Raw genomic sequence first — 24,796 nt, 5'->3', positions numbered from 1 at the left:
GGACTATGAAAGAAGACCACAATGTAGCATGATGTTACTTTCAGGTCACTAGACAATCTGTAGGTGCAAACGATTTCTGGTTCCATTTCTCTTTATGAAGGAAAAAAGAAAAAGGTACAGGTCACTCCAAGCCCATAGGCTATCCAAATGGCCCCTTTGATAGTTTTGACCAGCAAGAAGCATGGAATAGATCCTCTGAGAAAGGAAACAAATAAGGTTTTCAGTGTTTTCAGGAGTGTTAAAGAAAATGACTGAAATCCATCAGTATTGGGATTAAATATCTCAATAGTTTTTCCCCTTAGCGTTTGCACTTTTGTGCCCACCCACTCCCCCCAAAAAATAAAATAAAATCTGGATTTGTAGATGTTTAAGAGACTCAAATTTTTCATTTCCCATTTAATAAACTGATTTTCTCCCCCACTATAGGTATGTGGAATTAGCTCAGACCCCAGGATAAGTATAATTAAAAAGGGGAATGCTCAGTTCATTACGAATGGTCTTACAGCAAATAGTGCTTTGACAGCCAAATTCCTGGTCTCCAAATTTGTAAATTTGCCTCTTTTTTTTTTCACAAGTCTTACTTAAGATCTCTTCTGAGCTTTTGCACATTTAACCCTTACACTCAAATAAAATATGTTACTAAAGAACATAGGAAACTTTAAGTTCATACATTTGTACAAAAAGAAGTTGGTATTTATAACCAAACTATGACCATATTGAATATAATAAATTAACTGCTGAACTAAACGAAGAAATAGATACTGTACTTAGTTTCACGTCTGTGTCTACGTATCCTTTGAACAGGTCTAAAGAATCATGAACCAGCTATAAATCCTACGTTGCTTTTCATTTTATTTCTTCACTTAAAGACACAGCCCTCATTTCTCAATAGAAAAATTATGAATAATATCAAAAGGTAAATAGTTGTTTTCAGCAAGAAAAAAAAAACTATACTGTCTTTAATTGATCTGTATGTTCCATGTTATTTTTTCAAACTTTCATTATAATATTGAAGCTATACTGTAATGAGGTTTCATGTATTACTTCATTTAATTCTCTATAAAACCCTAAGGAATGGCCACTATTAGTATACCCACATTGTAGATAAGGAAACAAACAGAAAATTGCCTGTGATCACAAGGCTAGTAATCTACAGGGCTAGTATTCAAAACAAATACTCTGGGCTTCAACAGACACAGGGGTATAATAATATCAGGGATATGCTTGCTTAATCATTTTTAAATAACTAAATCAGCCCACATATTAATGTTACAATAAAAAATTATCTTAAATACCAGGTCTGAAATTGGTCAGTCACCTCAATTTTTTTAAAACTTTTTGATATATATAAATCAATATAACCAAAAAGTTCAATGACCAAATTCCAGTAAGAAAATCTGTTGCCTAATGTATGTACATGTCTGAATTTAGGGAGGAGAGTGACTTAATTTTACAATAGGATATTGTTTTTCTTAATTAATTGTAGTTCTGTCACATGTTTGCATGAGATTTCTACCTATAAGTGGTTTACAAACTAAGCTTTATGGATTTCTAGAAAGAATAGTTCAAATCAATAAATAAACTTTTACAAGTGTTGAAGAGAGAGCTTACATTTAAATGTTACTTTGTTTCTTCATCCTAAGAGAATGAACTTTTTTCAAAAACAGTTAAAATCAAGCATTAGATATGCAAATATGTGTTCAGATCAGAGATACCAAAATTATTCAAATGATTAATTATTCATCATAAAATGCCAGTTAATAATTATGAAGCATAAAAGGGATCTTTCTAATTCAACTTTATTTTTCTTGGCCTAGAAAGGGTTTCATATACATGTTCAATTGACTCTTAACAAATTTTAAAAATTCAACAAAGTAAATAAATTGTAACAAATGCAAACTGAATTTTAAGAAGGGAACAAATGTGCCCAAAATGAATGAAAGACAAACAAAAAAGTAAAACAAAAAATATATAGCCACATTCATAACATATGCAGCCTGTGTTCACTAACTTGCTGGGCAACAGGGCAACCTGGCCACAAAACAACCCAACAACTCAAGTTCTGTGCTTGCTTAGCATGTACAGAACGCAAGACATGATGTTCCGCTCTGAACAGACTGATCTTTGTTAGGGGGTGGGGAGGTGCTTTGGGTAATGTCTTACACTTGCCAGGTAGTCTTTAAAGGAAAAAGCGCAGTTTAAGTTTCTTTAAAGCATCTATTGTAATCTCTAAAGTCTGTTAAGCACTGTTAAAATATCACTATTAATGCGAAATTTTTTCACATGCCTTAATTCTTAAAACTTTCCCTATTCGAAGTATTATTCATTTTTTAGGAAGATTGCATTTTTGAAAGTCTGTTTGAGCTGATAATTCAGAATAAGAAGCAATTGTGATTACTGAGGTATTGATTTATACGTATATTATTATTTTTACTTTTCACTGACACCTGGTGAACTTGTTCTCTGATGACCCAGGGAGTTATTTTAGTCAGGGTTTCCCTGACCTCCTGCTGGTAGATTAATTGCATATGTAACATTATGTTTTCAAAACGAAATGATAAATCTGGACACATAAAGGAGGCAGAAAAGTGGGCGAGGGAGAAGAGAGGTTAAGAAACAAAACATGAGATTGCAAAAGGGAGAGATCAAATAGGAAAGAGAACGTAGGAAATGCAATTGGGAAAGGATTTAAAGAAAAGAAGGATAAGGGGCAGGAAGAGCTGAAAAGGAGAGCTAGAGAGAGGGAGGGAAGGATGGATTTTGGGTTTTCAATTCCCAGGCGAGGCTGCTGGCGTCCTCGCCCTAAACGCCACAGCCTTCCAACTTGAGGCGAAAGCCACCTCCTCGGGCCTGCGTCGCATCCAACTCACTCCAAGTTTTCTGGTGACTCCTACAGGGCCCTTTTCCGTCACCACCACCACCAACCCCCACTTTTAGTGAGATTGACAGTCGCGTGGAGGAGGCTTTTCCAGGCACAGCCTTTCTCATGGTAATCAGCCCCCTGCATCACCTCCCCGCCTCGGCCGCTCCCGCAACGTGCGCAGCTCTCGGACCCTGGGGACCGGAAACAGGGCGGCGGGCGGGGAGCTGGCCAGCGAGCCAGGTCAGCTGACCGGCGGCGGGGCGGGGGTCGCGGGGTTCCCGGGCGGGCACAGGTCTGGGGGAGAGCGAGCGATCGAGCGAGCGGGCGGGGGCCGACCCCCCCAACTCCCCCCCCACGTGCTCCTCCGCCTGCGCTGCGGGGCCTTACCCAGAGATCAAATGGAGGGACTGAAGCTGGGGGCGTGGGGGACAGAGCGCGCGGAGAATTGCGGGCAACAAGCAGACCTGTTTTGCATCAATAAATTAAGACGCTCATTTGAGTCTTGAAGTTTGCTGATTCCTGTCAGTGGAGGAGACGTTGGCTGGCGAAAGCACTGAAGCCGAGATTCAGCCTTAACTTCAAAAAAATAAAATAAAATAAAATAAAATAAAATAAAATAAAATAAACACTTCAGCTGGCCGCCCTGCTGGGGCCAGGTGACGTGCCAGATTCCACAGCCCGAGGGCCTCGCAGCAGGGATGTTAGGGACGGTCAGAGGTTCTCTGGTCCTGTTTTGATTTTGTTTGAAAGGGCTTCTTAGAGAGATGCTCCTGATCCCTCCCCCCCCCAAACCCCCACCTCCTGCTCCTCTCCTAGGCTCAACTCCGAAAGGATTGGATTGCGAGTTTGCACGTGAGAAAACCGTTTGGCTTGGCTTAGACCCCTGCCGCCCCCAACCCCCTACACCACTCCCGATCCAGGGGACCCCTTATCACCCTTTGCTTGCAGCTAAGAATTTGCCCACCTCCTGCCTAACAACATAGGGTCAAAATAATTCCTCCAGATGAAAGATCGATTCTGTTTCAAAACGAGAATAAATTCCTTTTAAAAATTTTTCTCCACGTTGTACAAAATAAACAAAATTTGCTAAAAAAAGAAAATTAGCAGTGGCCAAATTCGGATTCCTTTTATAGCCTGTGTGTTCAAGGGCAGAAACATTGTATCTCTTTGGGCTTCTGGGCCAGGGAGCGGAGCTGGGGGCAAGGGTGAGGGGGGTAGCGGCTGTGAAAGTTGAGGAAATTGACAAACTGAGAGGTGAATGGGGGGACAGGCACCAGGTCCTGGCTGGAGGGAATAGAAAAACAAAAATGCATCTTCTCACCCTGCCTGGGTGGAGGAAATCCTGAGGGAGGTAGTTTGTTTTACTCAAAGAAACCCTAAAGAATTATTTTTCTCCCTCCAATGTCGATTGCAATATTATTTCACATTTACATGTATCTGTTGTTTTAATCCCCTTGGTCTGTTGTAATCTCGGAATGGATTATTAATAGAAAAGAAAGATGGGGAAGGAGCGATTCTTTTGCAGGACTAATTTTGCTGTGTGAGGAGCCGAAAGCTGACAGCCCCCAGTCCTCTCTCGACGACTTTTCCCTGCGTCCTGCACTCCTGCATCCCGCTGATCCCACTATCCCCATTGTCCCCGACCTGGCCTTCAGACTGAGGGAGTGTTCGGGACAACTGTATATTCCTGCTTCCTACGATCCCACTTCCTCTGCGTTGGTGGAACTCTGTCGGTCAGATTGGGAGGGAAGTGCCAGGGGCGTGCCAAGCACGGGCAGGGGGCAACCTAATGGCGTAACCATCCCTTGCGGGGACACTTCCCGTGACATCATCCAAATATCCACCTTAATAGGAACCCCAAAGATTCCTGTTTTAACCCTTGTTAAATACTTGTATGTCAGAACTCCCAGTGCTAAGTGTTGGGGCTGCCTGCTGCCACTTGAATAATTACTGAGCCCAGAGTAATCAAATGATTAGGTGTTTTTAGTGGAAATACTTTAGAGTCTTTTTTTGTAAGTCAGATCCTAGGTAACCTGACATTAATATACTGTACAGAATAGAGACAAGTAATATGTTAGTGGTTAGCCATTCGATTGGATCCTTAGACCTGAAGTTTTTATTGTGAGTGTGTGTGTCTGGGCAATCCAATGGCTACCTGGGCTCCTGGAGAGGGGTCTTGCCTGGAGCACTCCATGCAATGGGCTCCAACTTCCTCCGGAATTGGAGAGGGAAGGCTGAAAAGCAAACTTCTAGAGAAAGCTGAATTCCGGTTTTTATTTTTAAATAAGGGGAGTGGGAGTAGGAAGAGGAAGAAAAAATGATATTAATAATAGAGACAAATCTCAGAAGAGGGACTTGATAAGTCGTACACCAATATATATATATATATATATATATATATATATATATATATATATATATATATAATTAAAGGAAATGTTAAACAGAAAATTGAGAATGTGACTGACCCATGTTGGAAATCCTTAATTTCTTTTTTATTATTAATTTTTAGACTGATGAGCTTGACTGCTCCTCTTCTATAGGTAATTTATCTGTAATGGGGTGGGCAGAAGATTAATTTACCCAGCTATTCTCATTGTAATAAATACTCAAGTTAGGAAAGAGGTGAGTCTGTAACCAACTGTGAGAATTGACTTTCTTGCATCCTGAAGTAAGAATTGGCTGTAGTCATGCCAGTGGTATTCCCCTCCCCTCAAAAATAAACATACAAAATACAAAGACGTGCACCTCTGGAAGTGTGGATGTGGGAACCCATGAGATGGCTTTTTCCTCCTTGGAGTGCAATTGCCAGTGACTCTTACATTCAAAGTCTTGCTTTAGGCACACATTCAAAGCACAGTTCAAAGCGGTTTATCTTAATATAAGTAAAAGTCTAGTGTTGGATCAGGGCATTATTTGTTTCAGATTTCATCAGACTGAAAACAGGGGGTGCAACATATTAATAACATTAAAACAGGAAAAATTTGGCATGAGACTATTATTTAGTCCTCTTGACACCTCTATCTTTACCTTTGCAAAGAAGGTTGTGGGACTGGAAGTTTATTTGTACTTTGAGGTTCAAAAGCACTTTCACTCTTAAAAAAAAAAAAATCAGCCTCACAATTCTTTAAGAAATTGAGCCTGAACCATTGGAAGCTAAGAGATTTCTTCCTTTTCCGATAAATGCCTGTGCTCAGCATCCTCAAATTTGGCTGTCTTTATTTACTTCTATATTAGTTCCAATTATGTGCAGTGTAAACCAGCTTTTTGATTAACAAAACAGCAGAGCATTGGTTAAGAACACTTAAACTTCAACAACAACAAAAAAAAATTCCCCTGGGAAGTGGGCTCTGAATTGGTTAATAATGTGCAGTACTTGCTAAATTGCTGACTTCCAGATGTGGAAAATATCTTTCTTGTTTAGGACCTATGTAACCTGATTGGATTACGACAGAAGCGTCACATTGGAAGCTTTTGAGTGATTATTTAATTAACCATACAGTAGAAAGCTGTATTCTCCAGGAAATCCCTTCCATATTTACATAACCAATCCCTTCAGAGCAAAGGTGGAGTCTTTTCTTTTTAATTTTACTTTAATTGCAATATCAAATATATATATACTCCCAAACTTAGACCCCATGCTGTTTAATATCATGCTCTTCCTTCCCTGCTAAGTTCCTCTATGGCCCTTCTCCTTCTTCTCCTGCCTCAAATACACGCACTCCCTCACTTTGTAGTAAGGTCTCCCTGAGATGTGGAGGGATTCAGAGATGGTCAACCCACTGCTCTCTGTTGATTTACTTAGAGATCCCATTTTTAAAATTCCAAACTATTTTTTTAGTTTGAGGATCCAATCCAGAAATTCATCACACACACCATAAGATGCAGTTCACATGCAGCATTTCTTCCCCACTCCACCCCCCTGGCTCTGGTATCTAAAAATAAATAAATAAAATAATAAGAGAAAGGCAAAGAATTTAGTTCCAAAAGCTCTGCTGAGAAATCCACACAACTTAATGTGCATCTCAAATCTAGTCATTAGAAATATCTGTATAAGAAGAAGGAATCTGGATTGAGGACCCGGGATCTTCCCCTTTAACTTTCGCCCCTTAGAGTTCTCCAGTTCTGTGAATGGTGTGCACCGTTTTCCGCCCAGTACGCTGTAGGATTTAGTGATGAGGATAATGATGCCAAAGGCTTGACTGGAGGGGGGTTAGAGCGGGGGGGGGGGGGGGGGGGCGTGGAGAAGGGAGGGAGGGAGGGAGGCGAGAAGGAGGGAGAGAGGAAGGGAGGGAGGTGGAATTTCATTTCTTCCACTAAAGCCTTTGCGGAGACTTCAAGGTATAATCTATCCCAGATCCTTTCCCAGAGAGAAACTTGGCGATCACGTTTTCACATGATGCTCACGCTCAGGGCGCTTCAATTATCCCTCCCCACAAAGATAGGTGGCGCGTGTTTCAGGGTCTCTCTCTCTCCTACAGAAAAGAAAAAGAAAAAAATGTCATTAGAAGAGGCGTAACACGTCAGTCCGTCCCCAGGTTGTGTTTCCTGGAGTGGCTAAAAGAGATCAGTTCTAACCTGCTCCGCAGGAATAACGGTCCTGCCTCCCGACACTCTTGGCGAGGTTTTGTACAGTTTGCTCCGGGAACTGTTTCTTCGCTTCCACCTTTTTCTCCCCCACACTTCGCGGCTTCTTCATGCTTTTTCTTCTCACCATTTCTGGCCAAAACTACAAACAAGACTTCGCAGGTAGGTTTTTTCCCCCCTTTTCTTTTTATTCCTTTTTGGTATGATCACCTCCCTCCTTTTATTATTTTTCTCTTTTCAAGTGAGAATGTGAGTCCGAAGTGAAGGAGTGTCTGTGGGTAGGAATTTCAGGTGGGTTTAGCTCCTTTATGACAAGCTTTTTCCAAGAGGGACTTCTTAGATTTCTCTTCCACTCCTGCTCTCTCTGCTTTCTTTTCTCTCCTTTTTTTTTTTCCCTCCCCCAAATAATTTGCCCTGTACCTGTCCATTCAGGTAACCCAAAGTGCCTTTTCCTACCCAAGGTAGGAAAAGTTTTATTGAGAACTATATGATTGGAATAAAAACTCTTCAAGGGGAGAGATTATGTTCTATTTTTGCATCTAGTTCCAGTTCATTGTATTCAGCAATTACAACTTGGCAAATACCTGTTAATAATTACAAAACTTGATCGATACAAACCTACCAAATTTTGGGCAAGTCTTTCTCTTAGATATGGCAGTCCATCCTCCTCTCCCACCGGAGAAGGCTGTTTTCTAAGCAGAAAGTGTCTGTTTTTCGTCTGCCTAGCGAGTTTCATTTCTTTATTTCATTCTTTGTGTGTGTATGTATGTGAAGTAACACCTCACTTCTGTGATGATAAATAAAGAAGTGAAAGTCCTCATGGAACTTGAGTCGTTTACCAAAGTGGGGAAGGGGGGGGCGCGTTCAATACAGCTGGGATGAAAACTGCTGTCAGGATATCAGGGTTTTAAATTAAGAATAACTTTTGAAATTGTATTTTAAATGGCATAGTAATATAGATGGATTTAACAGGAGACACATACACACACTGATCCCATTCCATACTTTGGCACTGAAAAGTCGAGAGAGATAGCATGAGTTCCCAGGAACAGTGGTGAGCCTCGCTAACATGAATGTGTTTATCTCCCACCACCTACATCTATATTTTTTACATGTTCCCCCTATAATGATTAAGGCAAGGTTACTAACTCCAGAGTTAGAAATAACAGACAAAGATAAAGTTTACAGCATAAATGCCCTGTCTCTCCCTCACACACATATGCTCGTAAAACTAGCAGTTTACTTTATTAAACATGTATTTATATGCAATCGTGTGTAAGTCTCAGCAGGAATACAGACAGGCCAGCTGTTTCATCCCAGACACTTGTGTGACCATTTCTGTATTTCAGGATTTTTCCCAACAATTTCAAATCAATAGGAGAGCCAAGAAATGACAAAATGTGTCAAACTTAAATTAAAACTCTCCCACTATGCCTAGGTTAAATTCAAGGTGCTTTCTAAATAATCCACTTCCTCTTCTCTCTGCTCCCCCCACCCCCACCCCCACCCCTCTCAGCAAACGTGTGGAAACTGATACTCACTTTCCAGGTTTTCCGCAAAGCCTCCAGCACGGGAGACAATAGGTACGGGGCGTGGGGACTGAGTGTGCTCGGCAGAGAAAGGGTTAATGGCCCTGTGTTACAGTTTGCATCTGTTACATCTTTTATAGCCCCCTGTTTAAACTAATCCTCGAGGCACAGCATCTTCCCAACCTCCACGGAGTTTCGGGATTCTCTTCCTTTCCTGCCTGCCTCCGAGGTTCCCCTTCTCCAAGTTTTGACAGTTTCAGCTGAAAAAATGCAGCGCCTCTCTCGAATTTTAGGTACAAAAGTTTCGAGGCCAGAAAGGATACGATCATTTAGTAGAGCTTAAAAGTATTGCTGTAGCGGTTGGACTTTCTCTTTCCTTTTTTGAAGGGAAAAAAAAATTTTTTTTTCTACTGGAACTATTTAAGGGAACCAGTGTCGGGGAGCATGTGTGTGAGTGAAGTGGGGGGAAATACTTAAGTAAATATTGTCAAAGTGGTGGAGGTGGTGGGGAGGGAGGGACAGTGTCCGAAGAAGCTTATAATTATCATTTTTACTCTGGTGTAAAACGGGAAATCTTAATTTGGGAGTGGGGGGTGGAGGGAGGAAGAAACTGTGCCTCGATCCACTCCAAAAGGGGAGGGGAGGGGGCGCGGGGTGAGTGGGCTTCCTATCATTACTATTATCAATTTGCCCCAGTGTGCTTCCTCCGGGGGCTGTTTCTCGTTGTTTGTTTGTTTGTTTGTTTGTTTCCTCCGGGGAATGGGGTGGGGGTGAGACAAGATAAGAGAGAAAGAAAGCGTCACCTCAGCCCGAGGTCCCGAGCCTGGCTGAGGACTTTTCGGAGGAAAAGGTCCGCCCAGCCCTGAGTCAGGCAGCCTCCCTGTGCCGCCGCGTGCGTTCCCTCATACGGTCGGGAGTTATGACTCATTTTGAAGATGTAATTCTTGTCTCTCTGATCCCCTCGCGGGTGCGACACACCAAACAGTAACAAACACAAAGCGCCTCGGGACCAAGGCTGGGGTGGGGGGCGGGGAGGGGGCCGCCGAAGTTTCGCTTTGGCGTTGGGGGGCGCGGATGGGTGCTCGCCGGGGCCCTGGCCCGGCTCCCCTGGGCGGCCCGCGCGCGTTTCAATGGGCGCGGGCGATGCCCACATTGTCGCTGTGTTTGGTTGCTAGATCGAGCCTGCGTGCTGCCGAAGCAGGGCGCCGAGTCCATGCGAACTGCCATCTGATCCGCTCTTATCAATGAAGCAGCCGATCATGGCGGATGGCCCCCGGTGCAAGAGGCGCAAACAAGCCAATCCCAGGAGGAAAAACGGTAAGAACCGGCCCGAACCAAACTTTTCCGGGCCACTCCGCGGCCCGAGACCCAGGGAGAAGTGGGGGGCGGGTGGAGTGAAAAGGAACCGAGGCTGCGGCGCCCAGGGCTCGCGGGCGAGCCTCCCTCCGTGGCCGGCGCCGGAGCCCAGCGCGCGCGGTGACTGGACCGGGGGGAGTTGGGGAAGTGCCGGGCAAAGTGAACGTCGGGCGCCGGCGGGCTCCGAGCGCTGGGGTCCGGACGGGGTCCCGCTCCCCCATCGCCGCCACCCCCTCGCACCCCCGCTTGCGCCCTCCCTCCACCTCCACCTCCTGCTCCTGGCCCGCCGAGTCCTCGGCCCGGCTGCGGGTGCGTCCGGCTAGGGCAGGGCGGGGGCCCGGGGGCCCGGCCGTGCGGGATCCTGGGGCGGGGGCAGGGGTGGGGGTGGCGGAGGAAGAGCGCGGGAGAGATTGGGGTCCCGGGGCTGTGCCTCCACAAGGCTTAAAGTTTCTTGCCGGAGTCCCCCGGCTGCCTCTCCGTACGACAAGTAACGGTCCGCGGGCAGCGGGACCCGGCTGGGCGCGCCCGGACTCCAGGGTGGGAGGGACTCGGCGGGCCCTGCGCAGGGTCTGGAGGGGTCCAGGCGGGCTTGGGGGCGGGTGGTGGCTTCTCCAGCGGGCTCTGGCCCCTTGCCGGGGTCTGGCGGAGTCGAAGAGTGTAGGGAGACTTTTCTGGGCAGTTTCTACGTGGTCAGGAGGAGCCCGCTATCCAGGCTGAGCAAGGAAAGAGGAAGAACATGGGGGTGTGAGAGGGGCACCCAGATAGGAGGTGGGAGATGAAAGCGGTGACAGTTTAGTAGGTCCATCTTGGAGAGAGGCAGAGGAGAGAGAGAACGAGAGAGAATAGGAGGGCGGGAGGGAGGGAGGGAGGGAGGGGTAGACAGAGGGACAGAGATACCCCTAGGTATTACCCCCAAACAAAATCGTGGGAATAAAAGAGGAAAGTGATTGGCAAGAGCGCAGAAGGAACCTGGGGGAGGGGAGAGAGCTGGAGACCAGAGAGGGTATCGGGGGAGCTGACAGAGGAAACTGAGTTTAAAAAGAAAAACCAGCCCCCCCACCCCCAACAAACAAGAGAACTAGCGCCAGCTCAGCCTGGGAAATGAAAGTTCTTGCTCCCGTTGCTCTCCAGCAGATCACCCGGCCCGGGCCGCGGTCGCTCTCTGGGGCTGGACACGGGACTCGGCCCCAGCCGACCTTGGGCCTCCCGCAAGCCCAGCACGCTCCTTTCGGGGACCGCCCGGGCCCACCTGGAGCAACTTTCCTCTAGATAAGACCATTGTGCGCGCCCCCAGCCTACCCCTGAGCTGCGCAGAGTGGGGAGGGGGCGGCTGGGGGTGCAGTGTGGGATGCTGGAGGGAAAAAACACAAAGACAGAGAATTTTGATTAGGGACAAATGATGCTTCACCCTCTCTGCTCTCTCTCTCTCTCTCTCTCTCTCTCTCTCTCTCTCTCTCTCTCTGTTTTGTGTGTGAGTGTGTCTGTGTGTGTCATTTGCTTGTTGTGGTGGAGGTGTAGAGCCATATGGGGGAGTGATAGAGGAATTTTAGTCAGAAACTGTTCGTTACGTTATCCTGCCTTTTCCCTTTGTGCTGCCTTTGATCTATTTGCTTGGCTTAGTATTACAAAAAACAAGTACAATAATATATTCTGAGCTGCTTCCCCAAGATCCAGTTCAGGCTGCCTCTTTTTAAGTCTCTCTCTCTCTCTCTCTCTCTCTCTCTCTCTCTCTCTCTCTCTCTCTCTCTCTCTCTCTCTCTCTCTCTTTCTCTCTCTCTCTCTGTCATTATCACTCTCACTCTCAATTTAATTTTTTCTTCTCTCTAGTGTCGGGCATTATTTAAGGTGGTCCTTACACAGGAGACCTCCTCTTACCCATCCCTGGGTAATTTAGTAGACACTAAAATTACACCTAGTGTCCCCCTCTTCTCTCTTGTGTTTCCTCTGTACCTTTTATTAAATGTCCGTTATTGATTTTCTAAAATCAATGTCTGTTGTGAGGCTCCCCCCCCCCAACAAGTATCTAAAGCACGTTGCTGATCAACTGGATAACAAAAGCTTTGTGTAAAAGAGGCTTCCCCCCCCTTATGTTAAACAGTCTTTTTTTTTGAGAGAAAGAGAGAAAAGGGAATGAGATTTGAAGCAAGTTTCCCAGAAGTATTCTTTTGCAGAAGAGACTATTTAAAATGTTTGTTTCTTCTTGCTTGCCTCCTTCCACCCCCTTTGGGATTTTGCCACCATTGACCAGCGTGGCCCTAGCAGTGAGGTCAGGCCAGAGCCCAGGTCTGGGGAAAGAGGGCTCCAGGCTTCCTGGGAACCTTTGGAGAGGAGGGGGTGACTCTCAGGGAGGCCTGCCAGGGCTTCACAGGTGGGCCTGAGTGCCAGGCAGGGGCTCACCCACAGACTCTTCAACCATTTCCCCTCTGCCCAGCCACTAACGTTGGAGAAGCCTCAACACTCTGAAATAGAAAGTTGAATTGCACATTTCAAGGCATTTAGCCCAGGCTCTGCACACTTAAGAGCAAGCCTGTCCATCTCTTACAGCTTCTCAAACTTTGCCTATTACCTGTTTTATTTTTATTTGTCCAAATAATCTGTGGGAACACATGCTGTGCATTGGTTACGTGTCAGTGTTTTGCTTTGGGTTTAATCTGACTGAGCAATGTCCTGGTTTTAAAAAGCAGGTATAAGAGTTTTTACCCCCCCCTTTTTTTTTTTCATTTTCTTTCTCATCAAGAATGTATCCAATGCCTTTCCCTTTGGGAATTGCCAGGATTTATCTGAACTGAGTGGATTTTTCTTCTTTCCTGGATTCATGGAAAAGATGTCACTTTTGAGCTTGTGTCTTTGCTGATAACACTAAATATGATGATGCTTATCAAAATCATATAGAAATTCCTGGAAAGAAATAATGACAATACTAATCATAGAAGTAGAAGCTGAAAGGAAAAAAGAAAAGGTGATCATCCAGGAAACAGAATGGCACTTTATATAATTTTAATGAAGTCAACAGTGTATATATAGACTAAGGTGACAAGGAGATAAAATGTGTAAAGCTGTGTGTGTGTGTGTGTGTGTGTGCACATGTGCAAAAGGCTGGTCAGGACCTGTGGGTTAGAACGCAAGGCTTTATATGATTATTAACAAGCAAAGGAGAAGGAGGCAGTTCGAGGAAAATAAATGTGCATAGAGAGAAACAAGCATCTAAAATCTGGCCTTTCAGACTCTCAGACTAAAAAAATGCCTGGCAGAGACAGTGCCAGGGCCAAGCTAATCCATAGCGGACAGTCTCCTTTGCCCCACACAGAAAGGATGAAATCTCTTCCCAGAAAATAAGATGTGCAGGAGAAAAGGGGGAGAGGGGTGAGGGGGGAAGGAGGCAAAAAGCAAGTTGCCGGCAGACAAGAATGTGTGTCGGTTTCAAGAAAGTTCAGTCAGATGATCTTCAGTCGCCTGACTCACTTTGTAACACTTTCACTGAAGCTGGAGAGGAGGGGAAAACCCACCCCCCTTTCCATTCCCCTGATTATATCCCACTATCTCCACACAGCCTTGGAGTCAGAAATGAGCACTAGGAACTCCAGGTGCCGGGCTGCTGCCGCCACTGGCACAGCCCGGTTGTAACTTGCAAAGTTTGTTGCTTTAGCCCCTGAAGCCGGCAGTGGGACATCCTGGGGATGTCCCGGCTTCCCTCCTACCTCCTGCAGAGCCTGGGAAGACCGGCCTGCCGCCCCAGCCCACCGCCTTCCAGCATCAGCCTCTGAACAATTGCACATACACATGCACGTTCTCGCAAAATCAAATCCAGAAACTGCTCGTTTCAGAAAAGAGAATCAAGTTGTCTTTTCCATGAAAACCAGATTCGGAGCAGAGGGAACAAGGAGATAGAAGAAAGAAAGAAAAGTTAAATTGGATTGTTCTTCAAAGTTTCAGATAAAGGGAAGGTTTGGGGATTGTATGGGAACTGGGGGAGATTTTTACAAATGCCTTTGGTCTTTGGTTTTCAGTAATAAAGAAAAGGAATAAAATTGAATGTTTTCAGGGCTTTGGGTCCTAGAGGGGGAACAATTGGATGAGCAGAAGTGATTGTCTTGTTTAAGATAAGTCCTCCCTTTTTACCTTTTCCTTAAAGGGAGTGGAGGAGCTGCTGGTGATGCTTAGAGGCCATAGAGGACACTGAAGTTGCTCCTGTTTCAGAGATGCTTAAATGAAAGGGGAAAGAGATGCAGTCAGGGCCTCCTACAGGATGTGGCTCCTCTCTGAGAGGTGAAGTTGGGATGGGGCAGCCTCCACTTCAAAGCCCCGCAGTGCGCACTGAGGCAGGGAAGTTTCCTTTGGGTTATAGTCGGTTCAGTCTTGGTTATCTATGCAAGTGTGAAAGTCTTTTGCCACTAGCTTTCTTCCTAAAGTTGATGAGCTTAATAGGAAGCCTATATGGCTGGCATTCAGAACACTCAGAGGATTCAAAGGCAGTTTGTGTGGCAGGTACCAACCAGTGATAAGGGTGATCCAAAGATATCCATCTCCATCCTTTTCTCTGTGATGATCTGCAAGTTTTGTCCTGCTGCACACACACGAGGCCGGGGGCTATGTATCTAGACTGATCTGTTTTATTTTGGTTTGGGAAAACCAAGTCAGTTGGGATGGAAGCATGCCCTCCTCCGCAGCGGAGCCACTAGCCTGCTGGCATCATGGCTTGATGCTCCACCAGGGGTAAGGGTCGGCTAAGGATTTGAAACTTTACATTGTTTCTCTGTTGCCAAATAAAAGTATATTCACGTCTCTCAGCCTTTATTTCCAAATACGAATAAAGCCAAGATTAAAAGTTCCCCACTAAGCTGCTATGTCATATGTTTCAGATGCTCCCTTTTTTGCTAGCTTAATTAGCTCAAAGTAAAGAAAATTCCAAGAGGTTATCAAAGACCCTAATACTGTATTAAGAATATTCCCTGGGAAAGAAAAAATGTGTGTGCCCTGAAGGTAGGAAAGCAGAATGTTGCTATCTCTCTAGCAGAGCTGCGTTTTTTCCAATATGTGGGAGATTCTTTTCCTTACAACAGTTTTTGTCATTCTGCATGCTTCCAAGGCTTTTAAGGTGCATTTTCTTCTGTGTGAAAGGGAACTCTTTGTCCTTTTCCTCTCCAGCACCGTGGCTTCCCAAGGTAGACACTATTTTGTGCCTGTCACAGAGAGAGGGAGTGCAGGTCTGCAATGCTCACAGACAATTGATTGTCTGCCCTAATGTGTTTCATTTACATGTTTATAACGTCAATGGTGCTGGGGTGTCCACTGTACCATTCATTCCCGCATTCCCACAAGGGGGCAATTGTCTGAATGGCCAAGTCAGACACCTTTTTGATTGCTCTTTGGTTGTCTTTTTAGAGCAAAGAGATAAAGGAGGAAAATCTGTGATGCAGAAACACTAGTTGAAAATGTACAGAATTAAATGTCACCACAAAAGCAGATGTTAACATAAGCCCAAATATGCTTTTTAGCCAAGATGTGAAGGTTGAAAAAAATAATTTAGAGCAGAGGGAAGGATGATTTAAAACCAATAAATATAGCCCTACTTCCCCCTCCCTATTTCTTTTCTTTCTTTAGCAATCAGAAGATGGAATGTGATTTTCCTTTTCATTTTTAAACCTTGAAACGTCTAGGCACCCCCTCATTATTTGTGTGTTTGCTGTGATTTGTGAATTTGGTATATATTTACATAGCTCTGTTTATGCCAATAGCATCAGCTTACCACTTGGAAAATCTATTGAGTGACTATTTGGGCTGCGGGGAGTGTAAACTTTTAAAAAGTAAGAGCCAAGTGTTTCTTCATCAAGCATTTTTTTAAAGGAAAGTAATAATAATCAGTAGACTCTATGGAAGTCTTTGCCTTAATAACTATGTGCCAAATACTTTTATCTGGGGTGACAGCTGTGTCAGAGTGAAAGCTCTCAGGAAAAGTGTAACTAGTAGTTACAAAGTAAATAAAGAATTTTGTTTGAAGGTGTTCTGTACTGTTTTTATACTGTGTGTGTGTTGTCTTGTGTCTCCTCTGAGGGAGGCGTGAAGAAAAGGCATCCATGCCTGTGTTTTTGGCTTTACTCTGCAATCAGTTCTCCCTTCCATATTATGCATGTATGTAATACACATGGATACACCTGCTTTAAAAAAAAGATTTCACAGTTCAGATGGTGCCTTGCTGGTGCATTTAGGAAATACACTTATTAGAAGTTTTGTCTGATTTCACGTGTGGCCCATAAAGAGAGAAAATACTAACTCCTGTGTCATCTGGTGGGAGGTAAACCGGCAGGGGGGAGTGTAAAAGTTTTATAATTTTGTAGTAAATTAGGGGGAAAAAAATCACCAGTCTGTGAAAAGATCTTTGCCTCTCCGAGAAGACACACACAGTAGCTGCACCGTTAGCTGAACCCCTGACACGGCGGTCTTTTGAATGCCTTAGGTATGATTTCACTTTCGCTCACATCAATGCTGACCTGAATGCCTTTCATATCTGATCCGCTGTGTCTCTCCCAGTAAACATCCCCTGAGGGGAGAACAAAGAAAGGAGCTCTTCTTCTTCTTAATCACAATTCAGCCCTTTCACCGCCGGCAGGCTCCATTTGCATTCTGCCACAGAAAGCCAAGATGAAGAGGGGTGGGGGGGAGAGAGAGAGAGAGAGAGAGAGAGAGAGAGGGAGAGAGAGAGGGAGAGAAGTGGAGAAGGGAGACCTAGGGTAGTGGCTGAGTAAAATAACTTAGGTGTTTGTGGCTGTTTGTTGGGCTTTCCCTAGTTACCAGCCTTATATAGTTGATGCTCAACCAGGCCCTGTCCCTCCTGACAGGCATATAGTGTTACAAGATGGCATGTCTGTACTATTCATGGCCACCCGCTCAACACTTGAGGTAAAAAGTGTCAGGGAGGGATCAGATTCTCCCCCAGAAGCCTGTTAGACTTGGGGTTAGGTGTGTGGGCTTCCTATTCTTGAGTGCTGCCTACTGTTTGACTTTAGTCTGATTGTTTACCATCAGACAGGGGAGGTGAGGGCACAATGGGCGGGGGGGGGGGGTTGGGGGGGTATGGGGGGGGGTGAGCAGTAGACAGCTCAGAAAGAGAAGGGATAGTCTCCGGAGGCCCTAGTCTGGTTTCAGCGATGGGTGTCTGGCCCAGAGAAAAAGGGAGAAGTGCCTGAACACACTGATAAATCTTCAGGAGAACTGGAAGAGACTTTTCCATTTTTTCCCCTGACTTTTTATGATAATTCATATTTTCAAATGAAAGGGGAAAAAAGCCAAGAAAGAAACTCTCAAATGAGCCAAAAAGGAAAAAAAAAAATTCTCTGAAAAGAATTTTAGGGGGAAAAGTTGTTCTATTTTAAAAAGCTTTGAGGGCTGTAAAGTGCCACGTTTTTCACACCTTCTCCATACTTTTTTTTCAGATTTTTTTAGTATGTTTAACATTTGTGAGATGACAGCCTTTTTGTATCTCAAACTGGATGCTGCAAGATTTATAGGGAGGGGTTGGTGGTATTCACTCACGTTCTATTGAGAGAGGTTTATGCCTAAAGGACTCCTTCTTCCTGGGAACTATTTAAACCCTCGCAGGCGGACCTGTCAGGTTTTACTGTGTTATTTGCCTCCATTTGCAACATGCAAAAGTAGCATGCAGTTAATCGTATTGGAATGAGACCACAGCAACAGCAGAAACCTCTCGTGACAACTTTTCAGCTACATTATCTTGCTGCTAAACTGTCTTGTCTTTTTTTTTTTTCTCTTTCTGAAACCACTTTGAAGATACCAACAGTTTTTCTTCAACAATTAGATTAAGCATGCAGCGCGCACACACACACACACACACACACACACAACTTTGGAAGGGCAATCGCTTCAAACAGCAGTCTGAAGAACTGGAAACGTGGCTTTTCGGATAACCATTGTGACAGATTTCACTTATAAGAGCAAAAGTAGTGGAGATATTAGAAGTTGTATAGAGCATGTGACACAGATTCCTGATTTTTTTTTCCCCTCAGAAGATTTACAGAATTTACAAAAAGAGATTATCCCTACACCTTCCACCCCTCCCACCCACCCCCATGACCCAAGCAATGAAGGATTTAGGCAGATTTACTTCAGTAAACACCTTTGGACACTTTGGGGGGAAAGTGGGAGTCTGTTTGCAAAAGAAGGCTTTTGTTAAGTGAGGTACTGGGGATAATGCTTTACCAGGCAGCTGTGATATTAACCTACCCAGCAATGCGGGAACACTCTTTAACTCTTTGAGTGCCTGGCCCTTTGCACTCAGCAGATAAAATCCTAGTTCTCCAAAGACAATTAGAATTCTGGCTCTAACAGTTTATTATTCAGACAAGTCTTGTAGACATGAAAACTGTTCAAGCTTTTAAAACAATGTGGTTTAATTAGATGAAGTGGACTTACATTGCTCATAAGCCCTCCAAATGGTGGTTTATAATTGGCAAGGAAAAAAAAAAGAAAGAAAGGAATCAGGCAGCACATTAAAAATTCCAGGAAATATCTTTAGAAAAGCTATTTTCATTTCCAGCTTTTAAAATATTAGACTATGGTAGCTAGAGGGAATGAAGCAGCTGGGGCCTCTCTCCTTCCTGTAAAAGACACCAGAAGTTTGTGATGCAGAGGCTTCAACTCAAAAAGCTGCAAGAGGCCCATCCGGACAGTGGCACGATGACATTATCACAGCGCTCACATCTTTTCAAGGGGGAAGTGTTGTCTATCTTTTGGAGCTTGGGAAGTCATGTGAACCTCAGAATCAGGGCCTCGGGCCGGCCGGCTCTTACCAACTTGAGACTTTTCAAAGCAAGCAGAGGCATTTATAAGAGGAAGGAGTTAATAGTTATTATTATTATTATTATTATTATTTTTTTTTTTTTAGCTGGGCACCAGAATAACGTTACAGGTGTTGCATTTGAGCTGAAATAAGATTTCTTTATTTAGTTTTGAAAAAGAGTGTAGGTGTCAACGTTGGAGCAGCCACAAATGTGTGAGAAAGTAAAGGGTATGAGACATGACAGAATTAAAGGTGTTTGCTATGTTGTTACACCGTGTGGCAGGCGGCGAGCTCCTTTTGTCACAGCCTCCTGGTGATTTGACAGCGCAGATCTACTTCCCTTCTAGGTGAAACAGCATTTTTTAACTGGAGTTATAAATATGGTACATCCTTCGTGTTGCACCCTGCCTCCCAGATCCATGAATCCTATTTGAAAGCATCTTGCCCTGAGACACAATGAACAAACGCTGTACACAGGGGGCTGTGTGTGCGGGGGCCGGGCACCGCCAGCATCACAGTAGCTGGCATTGACTGTTGTTTGGCAAGAAGGTCCTCTGCCAAATCATCCAATAATTAAGTTTTATGTTATTTGTATGAACGACCAAGCATGCAGTATTTCTTTTCAAATCAAAGGGAGGCTTAAAATTACTTTTTGAACACTTTCAGACCATCGTCAGGTCACAGTTTGGGGGCTGAATTAAAGTGATCTCATTCATGATCTAATTGAGGTTGGCAAAACCTTAGCAGTAGCAGGAGTACATAAATATAAATCAAAGACCAAAATTTAGCAAATCATATCATTTGCTAGAAATCTGCTCATGAATTATTCTCCGATTGCCAACCCAGAAGTTAAACTTTGTCTCCCTCCCCTCAGCAACAGTAACTGTGCATATTTTTTCAGGCTCCTGAGAGTATAAAGAGAAGGAAGATGATCAGTTTCTTATTAGATATTGTGCAATTTTGACCCAAGAAACTATAATAGCTAATACAGCCGTGTACATTGCAGTGGGTGCTGCAGCCTTGGTTAGAAATTAATATCGGCTTCTGAAAACCAGACTTTGGAAGCAAGCAGCTGGGACACATAAGGGATGGAAGGGAAGCAAACATTTCAAGAAGGAGCTGATTGAACTTTGCTTTCATTTTTCAATTGAATGTAATCATCATAATGATTCATGATTTTTTTGTTGTTGTTTTACAAATTTAGTTCAATTAGTGAGCTGAGGGGACATTTGAAGTACTCATCAGAATTAAAAGACAATACAGAAATGTTAGTGTACATATTTAAGTTACCTTTCTTTCTTTTTTTAAGAAATATTACTATAAAATTAAGACTCCAGATCCTATAATCTGTAGGATTAAATGTTAGGTTCTATTGTATGCAATTCTTTTTCTTCATTTTTCTTGATTGCTGTGTGTTAATTCAACTTAAACCTACATACACTCACTTTAAACTGGAGGAGACCTAATTCTGAACTTGAATGTTTTGAAGTTAAAATTTTAAATCCCACTTAAATTAAGGTAATTCTTTCAAGTGAACAGTAAGTGCAGAACTGGTCAGTTTAGCTAACTTTTCAGGAGATCAAATATATGGAGGTGTGTTTTTGAATTACCATGATAAGGTGGAAACATTTTAAAATAATCTCAGATAATAGAGGTAAATGACTGCATTAATTGGTGAACAGGTAATTGTCATTAATGATTTCCCATGGTGAAAAGGCAAAATGTGTTCTGCATAAAAATGTGTGATGATTTCCTCTAATATTTACATTGCTGCTATGACGGTATAGTACTTTTGTTCTTTATATATAATTTCTTTCTTTTTTTTTATAATCAACTCTAAGAAAGAAAGGTACTCCCGAAAAGGTGATAAACACTCCTCCCAAAAATAAATAATCAATAATAAATCAACAGTTTAATATAATTAAGCTATTTATGAGATGAGATTTTTCTCTCTCTTTCTTAAACAGATGATTATATTTCAAGGATTCAGTGCCCAAGTGATCTATAAATGTAGTAGATAGCTTTCACTGTTTTCTAGTTCAAATTGCATTTATATTGTCTTCTGAGTTAACTGTAATCAAGGAAACTTTGCAATGTGCTTATTCTTGGAAGTACCTAAGTTTCTATTTTAGACACAAAAGCACATCACTGGAAGTGTTCCGCATCATGAGATTTCTCAGTTTTAAGAAGCGATGTTTGTATATAAGCTGTTTTCATAATAAATAGACCCATTAAGAGGGAAAAATCTCTGAGCAAAATGGTTGTCCTCTAAAGATTTCCCATCACCTTTGCTCTGCTGATGGGAATTTGAAAACTAAATACAGGCCATTTGCACACACACGTATACAAGTGCACCCCAGGACCCCAACTGCTACTTTTTCTCTAACACTTTCACTATAGTCATATAACTTGTGAATGAAATGCATCTTAACAAAAATGATAGAGGTGAACAATTAATGTAGACTCCTATTTCCTAGGGTTTATTGTAAGGGAAAAAAAAGTGTTCCCTGTGCCACATGACTCTCACAAAACTTACTTGCACCTATTAACCTACACTTTAAGTGTATTATTTAGGACAAATTACAAGCTTTATGTTTTGAAACTGTTTCACCGTATTTGTGTTCAATATTACCAACCTTAACACAGATTATGCCAAATTGATTGCGAATTATTATGGTTTTTAAAACAGCATTCAGGAGTTCTGAATAAAGGTGGTACTTCAAGGCAGTGTTTACAGTAGTTAAAAGAAAAACAGTGTGGGAGAAGAATAAAACTATATGAACACTTAGAATTGTGTAGAGTTTTTTACTTGTGCAGATAAATGGTGAGGTAGCCTTGCCCTGTGAAACCAAGACCACAAATGATATGTGTCAGTAGGTTCTTTGATAGGGCTTCTGGCCTGAGTGTTTTTGTGCTGTCAAACTGCTGCGTTGAACAAACACCTCCTCTGGGACAAAGTGATAAATGCAGAGACAGGCTGGCTTCAACCAGTCTCAGCAACCTCCTCAGCCACACCCCCACTCCCAGACCCACCTCCCTCTCCCATACTCGAGCCACCACCCTACCTGGCTTTGCCTCTTTACCTGCAGTTGACGTTTATAGAGAGATGCCAGGGCTTTCAAGGTGTCAGTGGTGAGAAATTATTGATACTCCCCAAATCTTATGAATCAGTGTTCTGAAACTACAGGCAAAGTCCTTTTTTTCTGTCTGGCTTTATCTAGTTTTTTTCAAATGGAACTGGACTGAGCTTTTAAACTTTTGCCAACTTGAACTTTTTCCACCTTTGCTTAATCATTTGAAAAGCACTTGCTCTCCTCTTGTCTTTCCCCTAGTCACTGGAGTTTTATTTTCTAACATTCAAGCAATTACATTGTACAACACAATTTTTTTTTTAAATTTTGCCTTAAAAAGTCCTTCTACTTTCCAGTTTCTAGCATTCTTTTAGCGCTAACCCTTCAAATGTATAGCCAACTGATTTTCCCCCCTTCTCCCTCAGAGCCCTTATTCTCTAGCTTAACCTGCTTACTGGTGCCTTTGTGTGTGCATTCCCCTCCACCCCAGCCCCACGACATTAAATGAATTTCCATCGTCTACTTCTGCAATCTCTAAGAAATAGATAAACCATTATATTTTTTTCCCCAGCTCGTATTTTAAAGCGGTGATCCTGACAGCAGGACGATTATTGCACTTTATATTTTAGTGGATGTTTGCTGTTGCTAGTTACAGCAACACTTATCATAAGACAGCAAGAAAAGAGTAGTCCCTGGTAATTAAAGTAATGAAATATTCATTTACTCTACCTTTTCTGTAGTCTCACAAATTAGGCTGCTACATTTAATGCCTGCACTGCCTCTGTTTTTATTATAATGGCAGCTTTCGCATCTGCAATTAGGACTAATTCTGACAGTTACAATTTCTGAGGGATGGTAAACAGTGAACGAGATGTGCAGCAGAGGTATTACACGTGAAAAGCCCTTGTCTCTTTAACCTTGTTGTTTTTTTTTCTCGCAGAGGTTACCTTTTCCCGATGGTGCAAAATCGACTTGACATAACTGTTCATCAGTTTCAGGGTTTTCCCTGGAGGTATTTGCATCAAATCAGCCCAGTCAAGCTTCAAGTTGAAATTGGCAGGCCAGAAACTGACAGAGTAGAGACTGGAAAAGAGACAGCTAAAGTACAGGCAGCAAACTGACAGTAACCGAGTGAAGGGGGGTGGGGTGGGGGGCGGGGGAGGTTGAGAACCAGAGCTTTTCAACTTCAGTGCAAGGAAAATCTCAGCTCCTGTATGGATCTCAGGAGCAAGGTATCCTGGAGACATTTGAAGGGTGGAGAGATTCAGACACTTTTAGCTAATTCTTACTACTAGGGTTTACCAGTCCTGCTGGCAGAGGGGCGGCGGGGCACGTGGGGGTGGGGTGGACGTGGTGGTGGCTCTCATGTAATCTGATTGGATGCCTAAGAGGAGTGGGCACACTTAATTAAACAGGAAGAAAATTCTGAAGCACCTCCTCAGCACTTATTAAAGCTTGAAAGCCAAATCTCATGATCAGTGTTATAGGAGGAAAATAAAGCTGTTTGATTTTTTTCTAATTGTTAACTTGTAGTAAAGTTAACAATTCCTTCACTTTTCCGGGTTTTTCTCGGGGTTCTCTTCTGAGGTATATTAAATATTCGCAGATACCAGAGCACAGGAGCCTGAACATTCAAAAGTTAGTGCATTTTGGTCCACACGTTAGCCACTAGCAAAAATTATATGTAAAGAGGTTCTTCTTTGAATGACAGGGGGTTGCAAATTCTCTTTGTCAAATAACACCCTCCAAACCTGATAATGTAAGAACATTTATTCAATTGTTTAAGGGCCAAAAGAAGTGGCAAAATCTTAAAATAGCAATGACATTAAACTTTTATTTTAGTACCAGGAATGTCACTTTTAAAAAATTTTCTGATTTCAAAACATTTATAATTGCTCTTACAAAGAAAACAGATATGGAAGGTGCTTCCTTTGCCCGTGTGTGTGTGTGTGTGTGTGTGTGTGTGTCTGTTTTGTCTTTCATGTCTATTTTTCAACCAATATTTTTTTGTCATTCTTTCCCATCTTTTCTCACTTTAGGGGGGCGGATGCTGTTGTCTTTACTAGCTGATTTAAAATCTTCACCATTTTCCAACCAGACTTGGGGGTTGAATAAGCCCTTGCTTTCAAGCCGTCTTCAGGGTCTGTGTATGACAGGCATTGGCTGATCTGCTGATGCCCATTCGACAGGCACTGTTGCACTAAAGTGGTGTGACGGCACAGTTTTGTTAAGCTGGGAACAAAGGGCTGAAGACACCTCCCTGGCATCGCCCATGTGCATATTGGCCTTTTCACAGTTTTGCTTCATTTAATGCTCTGTTTATTCCTAGATATTAAAACTTAAATTCTGAACAGTATGTTTTCAAATACTACATACCAACTTAATTTTAGAAGCTTGAACTTTGAGGACCCTAGTTTTCACTTACTCCTCCCATTTCTACGTCGCCAATGTTAAAACACTACTTTGGAAATAAATGGATTGCCAGTAGCCTCTTAACTGTTATGCATTTAAGAATGGGATTCCAGTCTTAAAAAAGTCATATTAGGGTGAAAGATTTATTTTCCTTTGATCATTGGTTGAAAGTCATTATTTACTT

At 43.1% G+C, this 24,796-nt stretch overlaps 1 protein-coding gene and 1 long non-coding RNA gene across 6 annotated transcripts in view; one reads left to right on the top strand and one right to left on the bottom strand.

Moving 5' to 3' along the window:
* The window catches only part of LOC150021989 (uncharacterized), a 44,245-nt gene extending 40,652 nt beyond the window's left edge, over window positions 1-3,593 (bottom strand). Inside the window, exon 1 of one of the 2 annotated variants that reach the window (XR_016509144.1) lies at window positions 3,251-3,593. This is a non-coding gene — a long non-coding RNA (uncharacterized LOC150021989). The remainder of the gene's footprint in view (window positions 1-3,250) is intronic. The other variant, XR_016509143.1, reaches the window with a different exon arrangement.
* Window positions 3,594-7,225: 3,632 nt separating this feature from the next.
* The window catches only part of ZEB2 (zinc finger E-box binding homeobox 2), a 131,839-nt gene continuing 114,268 nt past the window's right edge, over window positions 7,226-24,796 (top strand). For 2 of the 4 annotated variants that reach the window (XM_090279554.1, XM_090279560.1), the window contains exons 1-2: window positions 9,812-9,946; window positions 10,155-10,296. In XM_090279554.1, coding sequence (XP_090135680.1) covers window positions 9,899-9,946; window positions 10,155-10,296 — 190 coding nt within the window. In that variant the 5' untranslated portion in view covers window positions 9,812-9,898. Of the gene's footprint in view, window positions 7,613-8,974; window positions 9,034-9,811; window positions 9,947-10,154; window positions 10,297-24,796 lie in introns of those variants that run through there. The other 2 variants (XM_090279574.1, XM_090279567.1) reach the window with 2 other exon arrangements.

The sequence above is a fragment of the Furipterus horrens genome, unplaced genomic scaffold, assembly GCF_987537825.1.
Source record: "Furipterus horrens unplaced genomic scaffold, mFurHor1.1.pri manual_scaffold_1, whole genome shotgun sequence".
NCBI lineage: Eukaryota > Metazoa > Chordata > Mammalia > Chiroptera > Furipteridae > Furipterus > Furipterus horrens.
Note: the sequence above shows the minus strand (reverse complement) of the source record. Positions and strands in the feature narration are given on the sequence as shown.